Here is a 25,904-nt window from a genome sequence, read left to right on the forward strand (position 1 = left end):
CTTTGTTTAAAAGTTTAAAATTTTGCATGGCTGTTAAATAAACCTTCCAAATACAAACTCGTAGCATGGTCTTTCATGGTTGTGGTCTTTTGCGGTGGATACACTGCAACATGTATCAAGATTAGTTTCTAGTTTACACAGAATACATGGCATTACGCTATATACTCAAGCTACATATTTAAAAATGGAATCAAAATAGACAGGCAGAGTGCTTAGTTTGATATTCCAGGAGGATGTCCATGATTCAATATCAGTTATATCAATGAGCACCGTGATCAATATCAATATAGATGGATCGATAAGTGTCCATCTGCAGTTTAAGAAACAAGTGGCAACGAACTGTAAGTAAAGAGCGAAACTTGTCAGTAGAGAACAGAACTAAAATAAAGGAATTTAGATAATGATATCATGGCTGCAGCAGTACCTGCATATAATAAAAAACCAACCGCGACCCGCAAGAACAGAATTTCAAAAGAAGGTTTCAAAACCGGTTTCTGAAGTAGGTGTCTTGTAATAAATATGGGTACTTGTGCATCATATGTCACCCATCACTATACACTGTACAAGGAACTACTACAGGAAACCAGACAAACGGGTATTGGTAGATAAATGGATGGCAAAGCGTGATTTAAAATTGCGTTTACAATACTTAAACTGTTGTTTTTTGGGGTTTCGGAGGAGAAAAAGGTACCTAGGTTAGGTTACGTATTTAATATATGCTAGGCTTTACCTCAAAGTAACTCCTCAAAGTAATCAAATATAATCACAGTCGTCGTGAACCCTTGGCTGAAGGTTTACAGTCCACCATATTCAGCACCAATAAAAATCACATTTTTACATAGGTAGCATTGAAGTATCTTTACTTTTTTTGCTAAGGGATGATCGCACCAAGCCAGTGGTCGTAGATAGGGGATTTAGGCAAGTTCCGTAGAAGACAGTATCCGCTATAGACGTTGCCAAATCGAAGAATCAGGGAAAAGAGCAGATAGCGAAGAGGATTAGGATTGATGGCGCCATAGGAGGGGGTGAAGAATATTTAAAGCAATATCTTTGATTAAAGGAAGACTTATTCATACACTACCCGTATAAATAAATAATATTACCCTAAATATAGGGAGGAACTACAAAAATTGATATTTTATTTATAAATACATCAACAGAGTTCAATTTTCGTACTGATTCGAAACACGAAAAGACCCGCTAATTTAAAATTTGCTAATCAGAAGATATTACCATAAGACATTTTAATAATTTTAGAAAAAGAGAAGAAACACATGCAAAAAAAGTTCACCCCCTCCCCAACCTTGATACGCCTAATCCCCCTGAAATGTCTATATCTGGTAATATTTAACCAAATATTCAAACTATGGGGACTGGTAATTTGAAGAAATAGATGATCTAAATTAAACAATATTCAACTAAACAGATTAAATTAGATTTACTACTATTAACTACCAAGAAATTTGCACAAATAAATTAAAAATAGATCAATTTGATTAAATAATTAAGTAATGATTAAATTACTTATTTGAAATAAATAAAAAGTTAATAATCAAATTAATCATAATCCCTAATCAAACGTTTCAAGAAACCTTAATCAACTTAGGCAACCTAAGACACTAGGTCTTACCTTCGTTTCTGAGAAGAGCTAGGTTGTACAGCACGAACAGTATGACATAATGCCATCGCTAACACGAAGTCATGCACAGTTGGCTGAAAAATAAATTTTAATATAAGGGGGAGGGGTACAAAATCAAGCATATAGTACCATCACACATTACTAAAATTAAGGCAAGGGATTTGAGTACCAGAACGATTAAGGATGTATATAATATCATAATTACGTGCAAAAATTTTTTGGTTTGAATCAAAGACAAGATCTTTTACTGAGAAATTACATGATAAATAATTTTCTAAACTGGTCGACACAAAGCCGGGCTCGATGTGTGGGCTATAAACAAAGATAAGAAAATGCGGAAATAACAGATACAAGATACCAATAAAAAAAAAAATACAAGGTAGGAGATAACAGAGGAGGCCACCCCAGCGTGATAACACCACAACAAAATTCATACTAAAATCTATTATTCATGAATCCCAACATCCAGACAAGGAACCATTTTTGAAATATGTTTTTTCAAAGAAAATCGGCTCTTGAGACTTGGGAACATTTCTACTAAACTAAGTTTATTTACAATATGAGGAATCTGGTATCTGATTGAGAATCTAGCTCTTTCTGATTTAATTGGGGAAGGTGATACTTCTTGGAGCGGACATGGTGGGCAGGAGAAATGGGAGTCTCAATTATGCCCAAATCATGGAAATAATTTGTTGAAGGTTGGAGATCATAATACCACATTGCTGTATGCAGGTCTTTCAGTTGTTTGAGATTAAGAATATTGAGAAAAACATAAAAATTTTGGGTTTCCGAGAGATTTTGAAGCCTCATTGGGCGATGAACAAAAGTACCCAGAATTCTAATTGCCTTATTTTGAATTATCTGAGGATGTTGCTGATGGATCATAAATGTGTTGAGATAGATTACAGGGCAATAATTTAGAAATGATTCAATTAGAAAATGGTATAAAATTTTAACGATGGAAAAAAGGAAACACATGTTTCAATCTATGAAGACAACCTAAGTTATGGGAATTTTCAATCTCAAACAATCAGAATGCTTACGGAAAGATAAAAGCTCATCGAGAATAATCCCAAGGTAACGAAATGAGTTTACTCTTTTTAACCTACTTTGGTTTACAATGAACTCTTCTATGACAATTTTATTTACTTCCCACTGTGAGCGTCCAAAAACCATGAATTTAGTTTTATAAAAATTCGGAGCTGGGTAGTTACATACAAACCATTTATTCAAAGATCTCATTACTATCACCATTTTCTCAACCAAAAAAGATGGGGTTTTAGCTTTTATTGTCACCGCCGTATCATCTGCAAAAATTACTGCTAAGCTACTATCTTGGGGTAAACACCTCAGAAGGTCATTTATATAAATCAAAAATAGTAATGGCCCTAATACTGATCCCTGGGGGACTCCAATATCATCAATAACAATATGACTGGACAGGTGCCCATTTATTTCTACCTGAATTTTTCGACCATGCTGGTAAGATTTTATGAGATCTAGGCCATTACCTCTAATACCTGTGTCATTAATTTTCTCCAGCAAAATTTCAGGGTTTAGCGTATCAAATGCTTGTTTTATATCATAGAAAAGAGTAGACACATGATTATCATCATTTCGTGAATCAATAATCTTTAAAATTAGCGCAGCAATAGCTTGTTCAGTAGAATGACCCGACCTGAATCCAAACTGATTTCTAGTAAATAAATTCTTTTTATCAAAATACGAAACAATTCTTTCTTGAATAATTTTTTCTAGAACCTTATATATGGGGAAAGAATAGCTATTGGGCGATAGTTGCCTATATCTGTCTTATCAACTTTCTTATGAATTGGAATAACTCGTGCATATTTCCATACTTCTAGAAAGATCCCTGACGATATAGATACATTTAAAATATGAAGCAACGGGAGGATTACACAAGCAATTTCTTCCAGAATATTTGTGGAGAGCCCATCTAGGCCTTGGGAATTACCACTTTTTAAATTCGTAATGACTTCATGGGACTCACCGAAAGTAACAGGGGCCAGGAACATACTAGAATTTTCAGATGGCGGGAGATATTCTTTATATGAATAAAACGGAGATTCAGAAGAATTCAGTTCAACAGTAGTGCTAATATGAGAAAAATAATTACAAAAATAATCTGCAACAAGATCCCCCCCCCCGTCAATTCAACACCATTTTCATTTATGATCACTTCAGGGTGTGGTGTCTTAGTATTATTTCCAATTTTTCCTAGATTAATTTCCATGTAGTCCGAGGTGAATCATATTTTTTAAATGAATTTTTATTATAAATTTGTTCACTTGTTCTAAGAACTTTAGCCAGAAAATTTTTATAATTTTTGAATCGCTGTACATTATGAGCTAAGGGGTATTTCATTTTTATCTTATACAGTCGATATTTTTCTTGATAGATTTTAAAAGTGATAAACTTATCCAAGGTTGTTTGGGTAAGGTTCTTTCCCGGTATCTAGTTTTAAATGGGCAGTGAGGGTCCAGTTTTTCATTCAAAATTAAATAAAGTATATCTAAGGAATTATTTGGGTCATTCTCATTAGTAACTTCACTCCAATCTACATCGCTAAGATTAGATTTCAGTTCATTCATATTTACTTGTGAGATATTTCTCCTCTTCATAGGATTTTCTAGATTGACTATCTTTTGTGCTTTGAAATCAGATATTAAAATACAATGATCAGATGTATCTTCCATAACCTCGAATGTAGCCTCCCATGGATAAGGTACAAAAACGTTATCAATTAGAGAAAAAGAAGAATTTGTTATTCGTGTCGGAATAAAACATACTGGGCTCATACTATGAGAAAGGTTACATTCTAAAAATTGAAGGACATGTCGGTCAATTCCTTGCTGGCTTGATGGGAGACATCCAAATAGCTCAATATTGAAGTCCCCAAGGATTAAAAATGACATTCGAAGATTTGATATAACACTTAACATATTTTCAAATTTGTCAATAAAGTCTGCCACGCTAGATGAGGGAGGACGATAGATTACAGCAATTAAAAAATTTTCATTATTTGGTAAAAAAAAAAAATATTAAACAATACAACTTTCAAAAATCATCTCAGTATTCAGATATAGAAATTCTTCTTTCATCCGTGTCAGAATATAATTTTTAACTGGTATTGCTAAGCCACCTTGCTTTTTTCGAGTTCTGCTTACATGAAAAAATTGGAAATCGCTAATATTAATTTTGCCGGGTTTTCATCTAAAAATGTTTCACAAACTCCAAGAATATCCGTACCCGATTCAAATAAAAAAATTTCAATTGCACCTTGCCCGCTCCTCCATCCACGACAGTTCCAAAAAAGATATTCTCCTCATATTTCGGTTTTTATGAACTATTTCATGAGAAAACGAATATTGATTTGGGGGGGACTAAAAAGAGTTTAAAATTGTATTATTATCATGGGCTAGGGGGGGTACGGAATACATTACTAAAAAGGGCTGAATTTATTTAAATTCTTCCACCCTAGATGCAGGGATCACATGAACATACCGTGGCAAAGGCTTATAAATTTCTGTGAGAACTTTCTAAAACTTTATTTTAAAGACTTTTTGCGAATTTTCTATGGGTGGTCATAGCACAAATAGGATAAGGTAATATATTGTGATAGGATTCGTCTAGTAGATATATTTATCTATGAGACAGAATATAATTTAGGTAAATGAAAATTTGATAAAAATTAGGTTAAATAAAAAACTAGTTTAGATTTTCAAAATTTTCATCGTGTTTTTTTTGCACTGTGGAGCATCATATTATTATTTAAACAAAATTCGAATATTTAAATACATAAAAACAGAGAGAATATTTGTGATATATACTTCTTGAAATTAAGAACGCTTACATTAATTGATAGAATATCAATCAATAAAAAGAATCATACACAATTGTCATCTGGCTATATTTGTTCCACTCTAAAGTGTTTTCAGTTAAATGCTTTTTAAGATTTTAGCTTAAAAAGCTGAAGGTTTGGGGAGAGTCAAGCAGGGGGAATACTAAGTCTCTTTCCATTGGTTGGGGAATCCAAACTTAGTGAGTTTGTAGAATCAGTATCAGAAAAAAAATCTACCTTTAAATAAACTGTAATATCTAGAGATGCATGTTATACATAAAATCAAAAACTGGAGGAAATTTGCCACCTTTTTACTCAATCCCACTTTCGAACTATTTGAGGTAAGTCGCAATGATCCGTAAATTTCCCTCCACAAGCTAGTGTCAGCCTATGATCAAGTTGTTAGAGTCTTAGAACAGTTTTCACCAGGCTGAGCTAACTAACAATTCTTTCTCTCTTTGTCGATGTCAAAAGGACAGTTGTTACCATCTGAAATGCTTTCTACACTAACGAAACAGCGTTTCCAAGTTTTTTTCGCAATTGTGAAAACATTCTGAAATGTTCTATCAATGAAATATTTTTGATATTGAGTTTCAAAAGACGTAGCTGAGAGTTGGATGATTATTCATCAAGCTCAGTATAGGATCAGCTGGCTTAAAGAACTCCAGTTTTCTTAGCCAGAGCCTGTGCTACCAGTAATTGGGCCTCAGGGCAGCTGCTGGTATCGGTATTTTGGCCCATGAGTTCACAAAGGCCCATGGTCGCTATTTTTAGATTGTTGGAGGAGGCCTATTGAAAACTCTACTGCAATCCAATCTAGATAAATTGCGCCGTTAGTGGCTAATTCTACAACCATTCAGCTCTATTTATAATTCTCACGACACTACCAAATACCCGAAGCTTAAGCCTGGAGAGGGGAGAGAATGATCTAGCCCTCACGAACACTGTTCTTATTCTGCCAAATTAACCCAGGCCCTTAGGTCGCACCTTCCCAGGACTATATCTTCCCTCGTGAAAGATATTTCTAATAGCGTAGAACTATTCTCCTGTAACTAAACACTTTATTCTATCTCTCTCTCTCTAGCCTTCACCTTGGCGAAGCTGACCAAAATAAAGTTAGGTAGAAAAAAGGTAGCCTAAAAATCTTACTTTTGCTCAAATCAGGTTCACAAAAGTAACTAAGTGAAATTCGTGATTCTTACTTACCGGTAAGTCTTCAATAGTTTCATTATTACGGTATATAATGCCGTCTTCCTCAAGATAGTTTTTACCTTCAACGAAAAATTCTTTAAATAGCATCAAGTTTTCTGTCAAAGTCCCAGTTTTGTCAGAAAACAAATATTCGACCTGGAATAAGAACAGAGAAATTAAAATTTACATGTTGATTAGAATTCAGTTTTTTTTTTTGCAATACAAAGGAAGCTCAAAAATGTAGAACTATCTCTCTTTGCGAGAAATGTAGAATTAAAAAGCCATACCTCATATCAAAATAATTCAAAAATATTAACAAATTAAGACATATCCCAAGTGACCACATTAAATATCATCACTTGATTCTCACTACTACAAGTAATGGTTTCTTGAAAAATAACTTTTAGGCTTAGGAAGCAAATCCAGGAGCCAATCGACCTTCTCTTAAATTCAGCTTTGACTAAGTAAAGAGCGATACATCTCCTACGTATTAGTTTTCTGAGATACTTTTTACAGGCCGAATGATCACAGAAATTTGGTAAGGGGTTTTTCGATCAGTAGTTTAAAGTTTGAGTGCAGTTTTAAAGGGGAAAATTGATTGAATGGAATCTGAACCACCTGAACTATATTTATATATCCTCGGGCACCCACATAATCTCCCTATGTCACTAGTTCAAAACTTTTAGACAGTTGTTTCGCTGAGAATGATCGAAAGGTCCAAACAATGGGCTCAAGGAGGGGAAAAACCCAAGTAAATCCAAGGGATATGACCCACAATTATGCAGGCAATCCATTCATCATAGATAGATTTTAATAGAAAAAGCTTTCATGTTTGTTTACAACCGGAATCATGCAAAGAATTTAAACATGGATAATTGGAGGTATAACTAGGGCTCGTGACCAACCTATCCCGGCCCCTTCTAAAAACCGACTTTTTAGAAGAAATACAGGTGTTTCTTTTGATTATAATCGTGCAAGAATTCTCAATCTTATTGCAACAACGAGCTAAGTCCAAGCTGGGAACTAAATCTTTGCAAAAACGGGCCAAGTTGCAGCAGACTAACTCGGTGCAAAAACGAGGTCAGTCTAGACTGGATACTTAAAAAAATAAAGTCCAAGATCCGTATTTGCAATAATGTGGAGTAAAAAAGACCAAAGACATGATTCGGTGCAGTAACCAAATATTACCAAGCTGCGGAAATCCGGTGGCACCGTGTGAAAACGATTTCGGTATTGACTTGGAGCGAAAACGAATGCCGAATCCAAGCTGTAGACTGACTCGGGGGATATCGGATCAAGTGGGCATGTTGCCCCTTGTCTTAACTAGAATCATGCAGGGATGTCAATTTTTTGTGGTTGTATCACCATAGAAATCCCGTAGTCTCTTCAGTCAGAAAGGTGGACATTTTACACCTTACTTGAGTCTGAATCATGCATGGATTCGTAATTTTTTTTTCTTGAGTACCAAAGTGGGCCAATGGCACCTCTAGCGACCCCTAGCCTCCCATCCGACCGTCAAGTTTTTAGCATAAAGATATGTATGCAGCCCCTTGCTTGTTTTTATTCCTTGGGGTCAGAGGACAAAAGTAGATCAGATGCTTTAGCACTAATTAGAATAATAAATCAATGAGGTCCAAATGACATTCTGGCCATTAATGAGTTTAAGGGAACGGTTACCCCACCCTTATATGAGGCAATGTCTTTTCATTTTAAGTTTGATTTGGTAATTCATTTTACTTTCTGTTTGTTTAAGTTTCTTTTGATCACTAAAAGTGGTTTCTGTTCGTTTTAACTTTTACTTGATTATTCATTTTTCTTTCTATTTGTTTTAGAATTCATTTATTTTTTCATTGTAATCACTGTTGGCATTAAGTTCCCTATAGGATTTTTTGTTGTCATTTCGGGTTGTTTGAATTGTTTTTTAATTAATTGAAATGAAGAATCCATCCTTCAATAAAGAAAAATTACTAGAAACTACCTCACTCACGGAAATTATTAGAAAGATCTAAAATCATTTTCACCGACCACTTCACTGAAATTTATTTTAATCAAAACTGTGGTGTATTGGCATAGGTCTTTTCACTCAGCACGGCAGAATATACGAAACTTTTGAAAAAACAACTACATAGGAATGGCAGATAATAAATAATAATAATAAATAATCACAGAAACAAATTGTCTGTCCCATCACTTCGTCCGAAAAAAACAAGCAGTGGTACCTAAATATAACTAAAGGATCAAAAGATCGAGGAATAATCGTACAAATAAAGTTTACCTTCTCCAGATCCTCTTCCAAAAGTCAAAAAACACTAATAATTACTAGTCTCTTAACTATATAATAAGACAAAACTAGAGGAAAAGATAAAGAGACAAAGGGTAGGGGACATAGTTTGGCAAGTACGCCCTGTTTATTCAGCTTGGGGATCAGGTCGGAACTTTAAGCATTTTTATTGGGCGGGGGGAGGGATAGGAAAGGGGAAAATAGTATTTTTTAGGGAAATGAGGCTAACTCATTTAACCATCATTTCATCTCTAGTTCAGACAAAACAGTATACACTACATATTGTTTCTCCTGTCATTCAACAGGTTCTTTTGCTAGTCATAGATAACTTTAGAAAAAAAACACTACCTGTCCCAGTTCTTCGTTTAAATCCGACGTATTGCATACAGGAAGTTCTCCAGTTTCGGGACAATATAGTTGATTATCCCATTCGAAAAAGAAGGTACCCACCAGTTTCTGCAGCTCTAAAAATAAGCACATAAAAAAACAAATGATAATACAAGTATTATATAAAATAACAAAATAATAATAAATACAACGAAATAAAAATAATGAAAAAATTGAGAATAAAAATAATAGTAACAATAATAAAAAGAAAAGAAAAAGTAAGCTCTATAAGAAACCAAAACAATGTGTCAAACAATACGAGCAAAATTAATCAAAAGAAAAATACTACTTACTAAATTCAACCAAGCCAAATTTGACCTTTAGTTAAAACTTCAGTCAAACTTAAGTCAAAAGTTTTAGTTAAAACTTAAATCAAACTTAAGTCAAAACTTAAGTTAACACATAAAATTCAAATGAGTAGAATTGTGCATGAGTTCAGTGTAATATGGGCGAGTTTACTGAATAAAATATTGTACAGTTTCGATTTTTTTCCGGTAAATCTGTTATGTCCAAAGGGAGGATACTGAAAATTGAAAAACAAAACAAAAAACATTGCAATTGCCAGTAATATTTATTTCCACAAAGGTGTGACTAACTTTTTGTCACTCAAAACACCAAATGCAGCTAAAATGATTGCCCTTTTATTGGAGCTTGTCCAGTCTTGCTAGTAAAATTTTGTTTGGCTGAACTCGTCACAATTAGAAATCGACGTTAATTGGTTATCCTGAGGTGACCTCGGTTAGGCTGAATTTCATGTGTGATGGCAATAATTAGATTTTAATTCAATGTTTGAATTAGATTTTTGATTATATTGCTTAATTATTGTAAAAATCCTGTACTATTATTAAAATCAACTGTCATTATTCAGAATACTACTATAGTAACATCACAAAAAGGAGTATTATTCCCCTTAGCTATAATAATTCGATACTGAATTAATGCTGTATTCAGTTGCCTAAGCTATATTCACTTGCTTAATCTTAATCTGTTAAGGCTGTATTCAGTCATATGCTTAATCAGTTAATTCGATGCTGTTTCAGTTAATCGGACAAATGCAATCTAAACTTGTACCTCAAAAAACTTTCATTCTGTTCAACTAAATAATCGAAAATTAGATTTAAAGACAAAATTAGCTTAAGAAAGCAATGAACTAGATAATTTTTTAAATCCTACTTAAAACAAGAAATATAGACATTATCTTTGACATGTATTTTGAAAATTTTCACACCATTTATTTTATTATTATTATTTTAGTTCCCCTTAGTATTACAAGCAATAAGCATTTATAGTTAAATTATTATGCCTGAATATTAAATTTAAGAGTGTTCAGTATGATCAGGCTTTATGAAGCTATTGATCGTGTTGTAAATATATTTATTTACTACACGGTATATAAATAGGTAAAACAGCTTATACGAGCTTTCTAGAGCCAAAACCTACTCTGGCCATACTATGGCCATAGTAAAAGAAAACCTCAAAAAAAAGTGAGCAAAAAGTAAAAAAGTAAAATAAAGTTAAATAAAGTAAAAAGTAAAGTTGTGATTTCGCTCGTTCCGCATCATTTTCGTCTGTGATTCGATGTAATCCTCAGTGTTGCTTGTGTTTTAACCTCAGATTTCGTTACCCATCATTTTCATTTGTGATTCGTAGCGATGCCTGTAGTTGCATGTCTTCTTAGCCGCAGATTGAGCTGTGCTTCATTTTCGTCCATCCTTATCTCATACATTTTTTCAATATCTTTTACAATAGCTGTTGGAATTCGTTTATCATTTTTTATAATTTCGTACGACATTGTAATTTTTATTTGTCTTCTAATCGCATATTTCACTCTGCAGCGCTTTCATTTGCGATCCGATGTGATTCTTGCTGTTGCTTGTTTCATCCCTTTTGCTTTACCTGTTCGGTTTCATCACAGATTCTGTTTCGAATCATTTTTATTTACGATAAAAATAGGCTTACCAATAGTAACATAAAGAGAAATGGGAATGACGTAGTTATATATGACTAAAAATGACGCCATGTCTTGATATACCAAACTTGCAGTTATCTCCAATTCCGGCTGGATGTACCAAACCATACCTAAGAAAAATATAAATTTGATATATCCAAAACGAATCTAGAAAAAGGAAGAAATTATTCACTAGGATGGAAGAAATAAGTAGGCTGAACATACAGAGCAGAACAGAAAAACATAGGAGATCTCAATTTCCCAGGTTGCGAGATTAGAGTAAAATGTTCTACTCGATTACGTCTAAAGGAGTGGGAATTATAGCTCTGGACACTTAAGCTCTTTCTTAATTGGTGTAATGGACTGTTTTGGTGTGCCTGTAACTAAACCCTCGCGCAACTGAGCCCCCGTGTAACTGAACCCACGTCAAACTGAAACCTTGTGCGACTGAACCCGTGTGTAACTGAACCCTCGTAAACTGAACCCCCGTACAACGCAACCCCCCTTTAGCTGAACCCCATACCGCTGAACCCTCGTACAATTCAACCCTTCTGCAACTCACCCCCATTTAATTGAAACCACGTTCAACTCAACCTCCGTGCAACTAAATCTCATTTAACTGAACCCCGTGTAATCAAATTCAATTGAACTCTCATACAACTTAACAACCGTTTAACTGAACCCACGTTTAACTGAGCCCCGTTCAACAGAACCTCGTAACACTGAATCCTCGTGCAACTCAACCCCCACTTAACCATGCACTGGAAAAACTCAACCCCCATCTAACTGAACTCTCATTCAACTGAACCCAAATGCAACTCGACCCTAACTCAACTCAATGTCCACACAGCTTAAACCCATTAAGCTCAGCCCTCATTAAACTCAACCTCTGTGTAATTCAATCCTCGAGCAACTCAGTCCGTATTTATTTCAAACCCCATTCAACTCAATTTCCGCGCAATTCAACCCACTTTTAACTCATTCCTTATTCACCTCAACCCCCGTTTAGCCCAAAGCTGTCTGACTCAACCCAATTCAAATCAATCGAATTTAGCTCAACCCTCCTTAAGGGGGTACGGTATGGAGAACCACTCGGCTGTCTCTTCCTTGTTGAATATTTTTAGCGGTTCTAGGCGAATACCCCCCGCAGTAAATACCCCCACTGAAAAATACCCCCCGGGAAATACTCCCTGCGGAAAATACCCCCCCGTGGAAAATACCCCCCTCCCTCGGAAAATACCCACCGGAATATACCCCATGTATATCAAACTGACAATACACGTTTTTTTTGTTTGTTTTTTTAAAGTAAAGTGCAAATTATTTTCTGGTCTGAAGAAGACATGGGCATTGTCAGCCATACTCCTTTTACTTTTTACTCGTTTTGAGTTTGTCTAGGCTATCTATTGTAATTTCTGTTTTGGCTTTAAAATACACTTATTTATCTATCTATCTAATATGCAGAATAATTGTACCAAACACATTTTGCCTGAAGATCCACTATGCTTCCCCCCCCCCCCTAATGTGCAAATCTATAGCGCAGGTTTATTTCTAAAGTAACAAAGAAACTAACAAAAAAAACCAGTGTTTTCTAGAATTTTACACAGCGTAAACTTGACTGAGTGGCGCATAATACACAAGAATCAAAATTCCATCTCCGTACGGAAATTAAAAAAACAAAACTCAAATAAAATTCTCAAATTTGGAAAGCCTTATTTTCCACGTTTTTTTTTGGGGGGAGGGCATTTTCCGGGGGGTTTTAGTCAGGGGGGTAAACGCCGGCCACCATTTTTAGCCTATATGGCAACAAGACGTATAATGGTATTACTTTTGGTTTCTATAGTTCAGAAATGATAGCTATTATTGAAATTCATCTTAACAGTAAAAGCTTATTGCGGAAGCAAATTTAAGGAAATTTTTAAAAAGAGCTGGTACACTGATAAGTCCCACTTTTTCGGTTTTATCACTCCAGTACTAATAGGGCACTAAAATCATTTGAAGGCTAATAACTAATCATTTAATAAAGCCGTAAGAATCCTTGGTACTTTCTTTCATCATCCTGCACAACTTCAAAATCTTTCTGAAAAAAAAACTTGATTTTTATTTCTTCATATATTAAACCTTAATCAACTTAGGGATTTGCAATTATCGCTCTGGCATTATAATATTCATTCTCCGAAGAGTTATTTTTATGAATCACGAATTCTTGTTACCCCTATTCGCTCACTCGCTTCTTCGTCGGCTCGTTTTGGAGCGTATAGAATCCCTTGGGTTAATTGTGAAGAGATAAATTTTCAATAAGATACCAAATCCTTTCTATAGCAAATAAGCTTAAATTGAATGCTAAATTTAAAAATCTTAATAGCCGATCACTTTTAAAAACTAAATTAGTAAAATATATGATTAACCTTTGATGACGGGGTGATTCTTATTGATAATTTGTTTCTTAGTATTATTTTTAGATTTTGCCGTGCTGGGGTAGCCTGGTTTGTCCTCCTTCTATATGTTATGATGTTTTTTGGTTTATCTTCTTTATCTTTATTTTTGATGTGCTTGAACTCATTGTAATAATTATTAGCCTTCCATTCGAGCTTAGCTACCTGTTGGCTCTATTTAATTATTTGCGTTTGTTTATATTTGTATGAAATAAAATGTATCTATCTATCTAAAATTCACATTTATGCACTTTTAATAATTTCGTCATGACAACACTATCATAAAATGCCTTATGGCACCAAAAGAGAAGGGGAGGGGGATCAAATGGCTCAGACATAAGACAGTCCTTCGGGATCCATCAGACATAAGACAGTGACAGTAAGCCTCAGACATAAGACAGTGATTCTGAATTCGTAATTAAAGTTTTGACAAATTCATTTACTTGTTATATAATATATCATTGAATGTTTTAAAATACGTTTTAAGTCGCAATAAAGATTTTATGAATGAACAAAATGCTGAATAATGAAATTGCAATCATTCACACAAAGGACAAATTTTTTGTGTACAATTCATTTAATTAGGTAACGGTTTTGGAAATAAAGAGTATAAATCTTCTGGATTTCCTTAGCAATTTAATTGCTTTGCTTATTCTTTGTTTAAAAATAATTTTTGAAAAGCTCTCAAGTTGAGTCTGGTTAACGCCGGTATCTTATCTCTAACTTGGGGCTCTGAAACAGGGTTGCCAACCTGGCCTGGAAGAATTTACAAACTCTGAGAGGAAAAATTTACTAAATCGCATCTGTTTTTACTAAATGCACAAAAAAAATTTTTCGCGTATAGGAGGATAATCAATAGGACTTACACAATCGTTTTTCATTTTTTCTTCTTTTTTTCTCTTTTCCTTTTTTCTTTCATTTTCATAGTATGATTGAAAACTCCGGAAACCTATAAGTTCAAAAATCCTTTTTTTGGACTGTTTGGATGTACTACTGGATAGGCGTCATATTTCAGGTGCGGTGTATCCAAGACGTCAAACAATAGTCTGGAATCTTGGATTCTGGAAATCCTGCTGATGAAGCCCGGCTTTAAATTTATCAATAGCCTTCAGGTCAAAAAATTCAGATATATTAAAAAATTAACAAGCAATCAACGAAGAAAAACAGCTACAACTCATATTCATGAAACAATTCAGGCGATGGAGTGCTTAGAATCTGAGGTGTGTTTGAAAGTGACGGCTTTTGAAATTCGTTTCTGTTTTTAGGTTTGAAATCTAAACCCTTCAATTTTGGATTTTTTAAGAGGAAATTTGCCAGTTTTAAAACACTAATTGGGCTGGTCTTTAAATAAGGGATAAGCTGCTTACAAAGAATTATGGCAAATTTTAAAGCAATTAATTTAGGATTTTTTTTTTGAACTGATTTTTTCTGGATTTTCTCTCGTTCGTATTCAAGGGAATCAAAAACCTATACAATCTATACCATTTCAAAACGGAAATGACGCAATTGGCTACCGGTTTAGATTTAAAATTATATAAATTAAAAAGTGCACCTCAAATTGGACTAGGGCTGCCAAGAACAAGAAAACTTAAATAACATACAATAATTAGTCTTAAAAAAATAAAATTGTGTCAATAGTCTTCATGTCAAGCAAATCATACAAATTGAAAAGTAAGAAGAAAAATATGTAGTCACAATTAAAAAAAGTCGCACTTAAAAGGCTTTAATCGTCCTCGGCCTCATCCGAATTTAAAGTATCCACTGGTGTCGAATTCTGACTGAAGTGATCTACTTGTTTCCATTTCTTGATAGCCCGAGTCAAATAACTGGAGATCACTCAGTCATGTACTCCACTTGACGACCTAAGAACAAGTTGCTTCGTTTTCATCAGGGACGAAACACTCGAAACATTTTTTCTATTCCGGTTTTTAGTTTTGATGACCGACAAAATCAAAAACTATCTCTCAACTTCGGTACTTGAATGGGCCAAGCTGCAGAGTCAGAAAGAACTTGAGCAATTATGGAAAAAGTTCGTTTCCAGTAGCGTCTTTAAAAACGTACGAAGCTAACTAACAAACGTAGCGACTGTTATTAGAGTCTGGGAAATTTTTCTGAAAACAGATTAAGCCGGCATACCAGTCCTGTTTTCAAATAGTTTGCCTTTCAAAGCGAGTATCAAGAAGAAGCCTAGAGAAAAGTAGATATTTTTAAGCGCTAGGGTTGACGCGAAATCGCAAAAATGAGAGCAATAGTAGCCATATCTAACATAATTGAAATCAGATTTTGTAATCAATGGACGCTAATTTTTTCCCCCTGAGTTCATGGAAAATAACAAAATCTTTGTTTACTACAAATCATGACTTTTTACTAGATTTCGGGAAATTTACTAGATCCTCTAAATTTACTAGATTTTTATTTTTTTACTAGATCTAGTAAAATCCTACTGACGGTGGCAACTCTGCTCCGAAAGAGGTCAGACAAAATCAGTTAAAAAAAATCCTAAATTAATCGCTTTAAAATTTGCCAGAATTCTTTGTAAGCAGCTTATCCCTTATTTTAAAACCAGCCCAATTAGTGTTTTAAAACTGGCAAATTTCCTCTTACAAATGCAAAATTGAAAGGTTTAGAATTCAAACCTAAAAACAGAAACTGGGGGGATAAATTTCAAAAGCCGTCACTTTCAAACACACCTAAGATTCTAAGCACTCCATCGCCTGAATTATTTCGTGAATATAAGTTACAGCTGTTTTTTTTTCGTTGATTGCTTTTTAATTTGTCAATATGTCTGAATTTTATGACCTGCAGATCCTTGATAAATTTAAAACCGGGCTTCATCATCAGAATTTCCAGAATCCAAGATTCCAGTCTATTGTTTGACCTCATGGATACACCGCATCTGAAATATGACGCCTATCCAGGCGTACATCCAAACAATCCAAAAAAGGATTTTTGAACTTATAGGTTTCCGGAATTTTCAATCATACTATGAAAATAAAAGAAAAAAGGAAAAGAGAAAAAAAAACAAGAAGAAAGGAAAAAACATTGTGTAAGTCCTATTGATTATCCTCCTATACTTTAAATTCGGATGAGGCCGAGGACGATTAAAGCCTTTTAAGTGCGACTTTTTTTAATTGTGACTACATATTTTTCTTCTTACTTTTAAATTTGTATGATTTTTCTGACATGAAGACTATTTGCCTCATGAAGACTATTGAGTACATGACTGGGTGATCCCCAACGATTTGACTCGGGCTATCAAGAAATGGAAACAAATAGATCAATTCAGTCAGAATTCGAAGCTAGTGGATACTTTAAATTCGGATGAGGCCGAGGATTATTAAAGCCTTTTAAGTTCGACTTTTTTTTAATTGTGACTACATATTTTTCTTCTTACTTTTAAATTTGTATGATTTTTCTGACATGAAGACTATTTGCCTCATGAAGACTATTGAGTACATGACTGGGTGATCCCCAACGATTTGACTCGGGCTATCAAGAAATGGAAACAAAGAGATCAATTCAGTCAGAATTCGAAGCTAGTGGATACTTTAAATTCGGATGAGGCCGAGGATGATTAAAGCCTTTTAAGTGCGACTTTTTTTTAATTGTGACTACATATTTTTCTTCTTACTTTTCAATTTGTATTATTTTTATGACATGAAGATTATTTGCCTCATGAAGACTATTGAGTACATGACTGAGTGATCCCCAACGTTTTGACTCGGGCTATCAAGAAATGGAAACAAATAGATCAATTCAGTCAGAACTCGAAGCTAGCGGATACTTTAAATTCGGATGAGGCCGAGGACGATTAAAGCCTTTTAAGTGCGACTTTTTTTAATTGTGACTACATATTTTTCTTCTTACTTTTAAATTTGTATGATTTTTCTGACATGAAGACTATTTGCCTCATGAAGACTATTGAGTACATGACTGGGTGATCCCCAACGATTTGACTCGGGCTATCAAGAAATGGAAACAAATAGATCAATTCAGTCAGAATTCGAAGCTAGTGGATACTTTAAATTCGGATGAGGCCGAGGATGATTAAAGCCTTTTAAGTGCGACTTTTTTTAATTGTGACTACATATTTTTCTTCTCACTTTTAAATTTGTATGATTTTTCTGACATGAAGACTATTTGCCTCATGAAGACTATTGAGTACATGACTGGGTGATCCCCAACGATTTGACTCGGGCTATCAAGAAATGGAAACAAATAGATCAATTCAGTCAGAATTCGAAGCTAGTGGATACTTTAAATTCGGATGAGGCCGAGGATGATTAAAGCCTTTTAAGTGCGACTTTTTTTAATTGTGACTACATCTTTTTCTTCTAACTTTTAAATTTGTATGATTTTTCTGACATGAAGACTATTTGCCTCATGAAGACTATTGAGTACATGACTGGGTGATCCCCAACGATTTGACTCGGGCTATCAAGAAATGGAAACAAATAGATCAATTCAGTCAGAAGTCGAAGCTAGTGGATACTTTAAATTCGGATGAGGCCGAGGATGATTAAAGCCTTTTAAGTGCGACTTTTTTTTAATTGTGACTACATATTTTTCTTCTTACTTTTCAATTTGTATTATTTTTCTGACATGAAGATTATTTGCCTCATGAAGACTATTGAGTACATGACTGGGTGATCCCCAACGATTTGACTCGGGCTATCAAGAAATGGAAACAAATAGATCAATTCAGTCAGAATTCGAAGCTAGTGGATACTTTAAATTCGGATGAGGCCGAGGATGATTAAAGCCTTTTAAGTGCGACTTTTTTTTAATTGTGACTACATATTTTTCTTCTTACTTTTCAATTTGTATTATTTTTCTGACATGAAGATTATTTGCCTCATGAAGACTATTGAGTACATGACTGAGTGATCCCCAACGTTTTGACTCGGGCTATCAAGAAATGGAAACAAATAGATCAATTCAGTCAGAACTCGAAGCTAGTGGATACTTTAAATTCGGATGAGGCCGAGGACGATTAAAGCCTTTTAAGTGCGACTTTTTTTAATTGTGACTACATATTTTTCTTCTTACTTTTAAATTTGTATGATTTTTCTGACATGAAGACTATTTGCCTCATGAAGACTATTGAGTACATGACTGGGTGATCCCCAACGATTTGACTCGGGCTATCAAGAAATGGAAACAAATAGATCAATTCAGTCAGAATTCGAAGCTAGTGGATACTTTAAATTCGGATGAGGCCGAGGATGATTAAAGCCTTTTAAGTGCGACTTTTTTAATTGTGACTACATATTTTTCTTCTCACTTTTAAATTTGTATGATTTTTCTGACATGAAGACTATTTGCCTCATGAAGACTATTGAGTACATGACTGGGTGATCCCCAACGATTTGACTCGGGCTATCAAGAAATGGAAACAAATAGATCAATTCAGTCAGAATTCGAAGCTAGTGGATACTTTAAATTCGGATGAGGCCGAGGATGATTAAAGCCTTTTAAGTGCGACTTTTTTTAATTGTGACTACATATTTTTCTTCTTACTATTAAATTTGTATGATTTTTCTGACATGAAGACTATTTGCCTCATGAAGACTATTGAGTACATGACTGGGTGATCCCCAACGATTTGACTCGGGCTATCAAGAAATGGAAACAAATAGATCAATTCAGTCAGAATTCGAAGCTAGTGGATACTTTAAATTCGGATGAGGCCGAGGATGATTAAAGCCTTTTAAGTGCGACTTTTTTTAATTGTGACTATATGTTTTTCTTCTTACTTTTAAATTTGTATGATTTTTCTGACATGAAGACTATTTGCCTCAAGAAGACTATTGAGTACATGACTGCGTGATCCCCAACGTTTTGACTCGGGCTATCAAGAAATGGAAACAAATAGATCAATTCAGTCAGAATTCGAAGCTAGTGGATACTTTAAATTCGGATGAGGCCGAGGATGATTAAAGCCTTTTAAGTGCGACTTTTTTTAATTGTGACTACATATTTTTCTTCTAACTTTTAAATTTGTATGTTTTTTCTGACATGAAGACTATTTGCCTCATGAAGACTATTGAGTACATGACTGGGTGATCCCCAACGATTTGACTCGGGCTATCAAGAAATGGAAACAAATAGATCAATTCAGTCAGAATTCGAAGCTAGTGGATACTTTAAATTCGGATGAGGCCGAGGATGATTAAAGCCTTTTAAGTGCGACTTTTTTTAATTGTGACTACATTTTTTTCTTCTTACTTTTAAATTTGTATGATTTTTCTGACATGAAGACTATTTGCCTCATGAAGACTATTGAGTACATGACTGAGTTATCCCCAACGTTTTGACTCGGGCTATCAAGAAATGGAAACAAATAGATCAATTCAGTCAGAATTCGAAGCTAGTGGATACTTTAAATTCGGATGAGGCCGAGGATGATTAAAGCCTTTTAAGTGCGACTTTTTTTAATTGTGACTACATATTTTTCTTCTCACTTTTAAATTTGTATGATTTTTCTGACATGAAGACTATTTGCCTCATGAAGACTATTGAGTACATGACTGGGTGATCCCCAACGATTTGACTCGGGCTATCAAGAAATGGAAACAAATAGATCAATTCAGTCAGAATTCGAAGCTAGTGGATACTTTAAATTCGGATGAGGCCGAGGATGATTAAAGCCTTTTAAGTGCGACTTTTTTTAATTGTGACTACATTTTTTTCTTCTTACTTTTAAATTTGTATGATTTTTCTGACATGAAGACTATTTGCCTCATGAAGACTATTGAGTACATGACTGAGTGATCCCCAACGTTTTGACTCGGGCTATCAAGAAATGGAAACAAATAGATCAATTCAGTCAGAATTCGAAGCTAGTGGATACTTTAAATTCGGATGAGGCCGAGGATGATTAAAGCCTTTTAAGTGCGACTTTTTTTAATTGTGACTACATATTTTTCTTCTTACTTTTAAATTTGTCTGATTTTTCTGACATGAAGACTATTTGCCTCATGAAGACTATTGAGTACATGACTGAGTGATCCCCAACGTTTTGACTCGGGCTATCAAGAAATGGAAACAAATAGATCAATTCAGTCAGAATTCGAAGCTAGTGGATACTTTAAATTCGGATGAGGCCGAGGATGATTAAAGCCTTTTAAGTGCGACTTTTTTTAATTGTGACTACATGTTTTTCTTCTTACTTTTAAATTTGTATGATTTTTCTGACATGAAGACTATTTGCCTCATGAAGACTATTGAGTACATGACTGAGTGATCCCCAACGATTTGACTCGGGCTATCAAGAAATCGAAACAAATAGATCAATTCAGTCAGAATTCGAAGCTAGTGGATACTTTAAATTCGGATGAGGCCGAGGATGATTAAAGCCTTTTAAGTGCGACTTTTTTTAATTGTGACTACATGTTTTTCTTCTTACTTTTAATTTTTTATGATTTTTCTGACATGAAGACTATTTGCCTCATGAAGACTATTGAGTACATGACTGAGTGATCCCCAACGTTTTGACTCGGGCTATCAAGAAATGGAAACAAATAGATCAATTCAGTCAGAATTCGAAGCTAGTGGATACTTTAAATTCGGATGAGGCCGAGGATGATTAAAGCCTTTTAAGTGCGACTTTTTTTAATTGTGACTACATATTTTTCTTCTCACTTTTAAATTTGTATGATTTTTCTGACATGAAGACTATTTGCCTCATGAAGACTATTGAGTACATGACTGGGTGATCCCCAACGATTTGACTCGGGCTATCAAGAAATGGAAACAAATAGATCAATTCAGTCAGAATTCGAAGCTAGTGGATACTTTAAATTCGGATGAGGCCGAGGATGATTAAAGCCTTTTAAGTGCGACTTTTTTTAATTGTGACTACATTTTTTTCTTCTTACTTTTAAATTTGTATGATTTTTCTGACATGAAGACTATTTGCCTCATGAAGACTATTGAGTACATGACTGAGTGATCCCCAACGTTTTGACTCGGGCTATCAAGAAATGGAAACAAATAGATCAATTCAGTCAGAATTCGAAGCTAGTGGATACTTTAAATTCGGATGAGGCCGAGGATGATTAAAGCCTTTTAAGTGCGACTTTTTTTAATTGTGACTACATATTTTTCTTCTCACTTTTAAATTTGTATGATTTTTCTGACATGAAGACTATTTGCCTCATGAAGACTATTGAGTACATGACTGGGTGATCCCCAACGATTTGACTCGGGCTATCAAGAAATGGAAACAAATAGATCAATTCAGTCCGAATTCGAAGCTAGTGGATACTTTAAATTCGGATGAGGCCGAGGATGATTAAAGCCTTTTAAGTGCGACTTTTTTTAATTGTGACTACATATTTTTCTTCTTACTTTTAAATTTGTATGATTTTTCTGAATGGAAGACTATTTGCCTCATGAAGACTATTGAGTACATGACTGGGTGATCCCCAACGATTTGACTCGGGCTATCAAGAAATGGAAACAAATAGATCAATTCAGTCAGAATTCGAAGCTAGTGGATACTTTAAATTCGGATGAGGCCGAGGATGATTAAAGCCTTTTAAGTGCGACTTTTTTTAATTGTGACTCAATGTTTTTCTTCTTACTTTTAAATTTGTATGATTTTTCTGACATGAAGACTATTTGCCTCATGAAGAATATTGAGTACATGACTGAGTGATCCCCAACGTTTTGACTCGGGCTATCAAGAAATGGAAACAAATAGATCAATTCAGTCAGAATTCGAAGCTAGTGGATACTTTAAATTCGGATGAGGCCGAGGATGATTAAAGCCTTTTAAGTGCGACTTTTTTTAATTGTGACTACATATTTTTCTTCTCACTTTTAAATTTGTATGATTTTTCTGACATGAAGACTATTTGCCTCATGAAGACTATTGAGTACATGACTGGGTGATCCCCAACGATTTGACTCGGGCTATCAAGAAATGGAAACAAATAGATCAATTCAGTCAGAATTCGAAGCTAGTGGATACTTTAAATTCGGATGAGGCCGAGGATGATTAAATCCTTTTAAGTGCGACTTTTTTTAATTGTGACTATATGTTTTTCTTCTTACTTTTAAATTTGTATGATTTTTCTGACATGAAGACTATTTGCCTCATGAAGACTATTGAGTACATGACTGAGTTATCCCCAACGTTTTGACTCGGGATATCAAGAAATTGAAACAAATAGATCAATTCAGTCAGAATTCGAAGCTAGTGGATACTTTAAATTCGGATGAGGCCGAGGATGATTAAAGCCTTTTAAGTGCGACTTTTTTTAATTGTGACTATATGTTTTTCTTCTTAATTTTAAATTTGTATGATTTTTCTGACATGAAGACTATTTGCCTCATGAAGACTATTGAGTACATGACTGAGTGATCCCCAACGTTTTGACTCGGGCTATCAAGAAATGGAAACAAATAGATCAATTCAGTCAGAATTCGAAGCTAGTGGATACTTTAAATTCGGATGAGGCCGAGGACGATTAAAGCCTTTTAAGTGCGACTTTTTTTAATTGTGACTACATATTTTTCTTCTTACTTTTAAATTTGTATTATTTTTCTGACATGAAGACTATTTGCCTCATGAAGACTATTGAGTACATGACTGGGTGATCCCCAACGATTTGACTCGGGCTATCAAGAAATGGAAACAAATAGATCAATTCAGTCAGAATTCGAAGCTAGTGGATACTTTAAATTCGGATGAGGCCGAGGATGATTAAAGCCTTTTAAGTGCGACTTTTTTTAATTGTGACTATATGTTTTTCTTCTTACTTTTATATTTGTATGATTTTTCTGACATGAAGACTATTTGCCTCATGAAGACTATTGAGTACATGACTGAGTTATCCCCAACGTTTTGACTCGGGCTATCAAGAAATGGAAACAAATAGATCAATTCAGTCAGAATTCGAAGCTAGTGGATACTTTAAATTCGGATGAGGCCGAGGATGATTAAAGCCTTTTAAGTGCGACTTTTTTTAATTGTGACTACATATTTTTCTTCTCACTTTTAAATTTGTATGATTTTTCTGACATGAAGACTATTTGCCTCATGAAGACTATTGAGTACATGACTGGGTGATCCCCAACGATTTGACTCGGGCTATCAAGAAATGGAAACAAATAGATCAATTCAGTCAGAATTCGAAGCTAGTGGATACTTTAAATTCGGATGAGGCCGAGGATGATTAAAGCCTTTTAAGTGCGACTTTTTTTAATTGTGACTACATTTTTTTCTTCTTACTTTTAAATTTGTATGATTTTTCTGACATGAAGACTATTTGCCTCATGAAGACTATTGAGTACATGACTGAGTGATCCCCAACGTTTTGACTCGGGCTATCAAGAAATGGAAACAAATAGATCAATTCAGTCAGAATTCGAAGCTAGTGGATACTTTAAATTCGGATGAGGCCGAGGATGATTAAAGCCTTTTAAGTGCGACTTTTTTTAATTGTGACTATATGTTTTTCTTCTTACTTTTAAATTTGTATGATTTTTCTGACATGAAGACTATTTGCCTCATGAAGACTATTGAGTACATGACTGAGTGATCCCCAACGTTTTGACTCGGGCTATCAAGAAATGGAAACAAATAGATCAATTCAGTCAGAATTCGAAGCTAGTGGATACTTTAAATTCGGATGAGGCCGAGGACGATTAAAGCCTTTTAAGTGCGACTTTTTTTAATTGTGACTACATATTTTTCTTCTTACTTTTAAATTTGTATGATTTTTCTGACATGAAGACTATTTGCCTCATGAAGACTATAGAGTACATGACTGGGTGATCCCCAACGATTTGACTCGGGCTATCAAGAAATGCAAACAAATAGATCAATTCAGTCAGAATTCGAAGCTAGTGGATACTTTAAATTCGGATGAGGCCGAGGATGATTACAGCCTTTTAAGTGCGACTTTTTTTAATTGTGACTCCATTTTTTTCTTCTTACTTTTAAATTTGTATGATTTTTCTGACATGAAGACTATTTGCCTCATGAAGACTATTGAGTACATGACTGAGTGATCCCCAACGTTTTGACTCGGGCTATCAAGAAATGGAAACAAATAGATCAATTCAGTCAGAATTCGAAGCTAGTGGATACTTTAAATTCGGATGAGGCCGAGGATGATTAAAGCCTTTTAAGTGCGACTTTTTTTAATTGTGACTACATATTTTTCTTCTCACTTTTAAATTTGTATGATTTTTCTGACATGAAGACTATTTGCCTCATGAAGACTATTGAGTACATGACTGTGTGATCCCCAACGATTTGACTCGGGCTATCAAGAAATGGAAACAAATAGATCAATTCAGTCAGAATTCGAAGCTAGTGGATACTTTAAATTCGGATGAGGCCGAGGATGATTAAAGCCTTTAAGTGCGACTTTTTAATTGTGACTACATATTTTTCTTCTTACTTTAAATTTGTATGATTTTTCTGACATGAAGACTATTTGCCTCATGAAGACTATTGAGTACATGACTGGGTGATCCCCAACGATTTGACTCGGGCTATCAAGAAATGGAAACAAATAGATCAATTCAGTCAGAATTCGAAGCTAGTGGATACTTTAAATTCGGATGAGGCCGAGGATGATTAAAGCCTTTTAAGTGCGACTTTTTTTTAATTGTGACTACATATTTTTCTTCTTACTTTTCAATTTGTATGATTTTTCTGACATGAAGATTATTTGCCTCATGAAGACTATTGAGTACATGACTGAGTGATCCCCAACGTTTTGACTCGGGCTATCAAGAAATGGAAACAAATAGATCAATTCAGTCAGAACTCGAAGCTAGTGGATACTTTAAATTCGGATGAGGCCGAGGATGATTAAAGCCTTTTAAGTGCGACTTTTTTTAATTGTGACTACATATTTTTCTTCTTACTTTTCAATTTGTATGATTTTTCTGACATGAAGATTATTTGCCTCATGAAGACTATTGAGTACATGACTGAGTGATCCCCAACGTTTTGACTCGGGCTATCAAGAAATGGAAACAAATAGATCAATTCAGTCAGAACTCGAAGCTAGCGGATATTTTAGGTTCGGATGAGGCCGAGAACGGTTAAACCCTTTTAAGTGTGACTTTTTTTAATTATGACTATATGTCTTTCTTCTTACTTTTCGATTTGTACGATTTGCTTAACCTCAAGATTATTG

The 25,904-nt window shown here is 34.6% G+C and overlaps 1 protein-coding gene across 1 annotated transcript in view; it reads right to left on the minus strand.

Annotated features, from left to right (window-relative positions):
* Positions 1-25,904, minus strand: part of LOC148949086 (phospholipid-transporting ATPase IF-like) — a 187,544-nt gene that overhangs the window by 99,211 nt on the left and 62,429 nt on the right. Inside the window, exons 8-11 of the mRNA XM_089093161.1 lie at positions 11,320-11,439; positions 9,322-9,437; positions 6,708-6,848; positions 1,631-1,713 (exon numbers count right to left, since the gene is read on the minus strand). Of these exons, the coding sequence (XP_088949287.1) occupies positions 1,631-1,713; positions 6,708-6,848; positions 9,322-9,437; positions 11,320-11,439 (460 nt within the window). The remainder of the gene's footprint in view (positions 1-1,630; positions 1,714-6,707; positions 6,849-9,321; positions 9,438-11,319; positions 11,440-25,904) is intronic.

The sequence above is a fragment of the Artemia sp. Qi Xiang Cuo genome, chromosome 8, assembly GCF_049724085.1.
Source record: "Artemia sp. Qi Xiang Cuo chromosome 8, ASM4972408v1, whole genome shotgun sequence".
Classification (NCBI taxonomy): domain Eukaryota; kingdom Metazoa; phylum Arthropoda; class Branchiopoda; order Anostraca; family Artemiidae; genus Artemia; species Artemia sp. Qi Xiang Cuo.